At 60.6% G+C, this 1,198-nt stretch overlaps 1 protein-coding gene across 1 annotated transcript in view; it reads right to left on the bottom strand.

Annotated features, from left to right (window-relative positions):
• The window catches only part of LOC109295453 (interleukin-1 family member 10-like), a 3,114-nt gene extending 2,154 nt beyond the window's left edge, over positions 1–960 (bottom strand). Inside the window, exons 1-2 of the mRNA XM_019514305.1 lie at positions 641–960; positions 137–153 (exon numbers count right to left, since the gene is read on the bottom strand). Of these exons, the coding sequence (XP_019369850.1) occupies positions 137–153; positions 641–744 (121 nt within the window). The 5' untranslated portion in view covers positions 745–960. The remainder of the gene's footprint in view (positions 1–136; positions 154–640) is intronic.
• Positions 961–1,198: the final 238 nt, after the last annotated feature.

The following is a 1,198-nucleotide window of genomic DNA, read 5'->3' as shown; positions in this document are numbered from 1 at the left end:
TGTAGGCGAGCTGTTAGGAAGGCCAAGGTGGGGGGAGGGGAGGGAGGAAGGGGTTAAACTCAGTCGGGCAGGCATTGAGCTGACTCCCTTCCCACTCTCAGGTGCGCGAGGGGTGCCCAGCACAGCCCCCCTTCACCAGTGATGGGTAGGCATCTGCCATGCACAGGTATGGGGCAGAAATGCACTAGGGGAAGGCAGGGGCACGCAGCCTTATGCAATGGGTTTCATGAGTGGGGTCTTGAACCAGTCCTCATGAACCATGAGTGGGTCCTGGGGAATGACCAAGCCAGGCCCCAGGAGCCAGAATGGGTCCTTATCAATGACATGCTGGTGCCTGTGAATTGCGAGTGGGCCCTCATGAACCATGAGCGTATCCTTGTGAATGACAAGCTGGTTCCCATGAACCAGAGCAGATCTTCATGAAGCACAAGCTGGTGCTTGCGAATCAAAGGTGGATCCTCTGGAATTACAAGCTGGTCCCTGCTAAGCCCCAAGTGTACCCTTGTGAACCCCAAGCCAGTCCCCATGCATTACAAGTGGGTCCTGAGGCTGCAGGTGGCACATACCACCCCTTCCCCTACCCCCCAGCCCCTCACCTGGCCACAGCACTGGGGGCAGGGGGGAGAGAACCTGCACTTACCGGTACCGGAAGACCTTGGTCTGGGGCATGGGCAGCTCACACGACTGGGAGCCTGGAGCCCCTGCGCACAGGAGGGCAAGAAGCAGTGCTGAGACCCCCACCATGTCCACCCTGGTGCTTCCTCTGATGCCTAGCTCGGCCTACTTTATACTTCCCCATAGGCTTGACTGAGAATTTCCAGCTGCCCCATGTTGCAATCGCTGGCGCAATTCCCTCCCCAGCCACAAATGCTTCCCCCTAAAGCTTGCCGGGAATCAGCCTGTTGGGCACCCCCTTTCCCTGGCCCTGCATGGGGCAGGCATAGCTGGGGGGGGGTGGAGCAATTGCTCCCCAGTGCCATGCCTGGGAGCCTACCTGTGGCAAATGGCAGCAGCCCTGTAGCAGCTCCTGAGTCCTCCATGCTCCTGGCCCAGCTGCCCTGGGCCCTGGGGGTATTTATAGGGCAGGGAGGCGTGGCCGGAAGGGGATGAGTCAGTTGCAGGTGACACAGAAGTGCATAGGCCCCGGCGAGGCGGGGCAGTGGAATGGGGCCTGGCTAGGGGCAAGCGGGGGGGGGGG

The sequence above is a fragment of the Gavialis gangeticus genome, unplaced genomic scaffold, assembly GCF_001723915.1.
Source record: "Gavialis gangeticus isolate Ggan-Ray unplaced genomic scaffold, GavGan_comp1, whole genome shotgun sequence".
Lineage (NCBI taxonomy): Eukaryota > Metazoa > Chordata > Crocodylia > Gavialidae > Gavialis > Gavialis gangeticus.
Note: the sequence above shows the minus strand (reverse complement) of the source record. Positions and strands in the feature narration are given on the sequence as shown.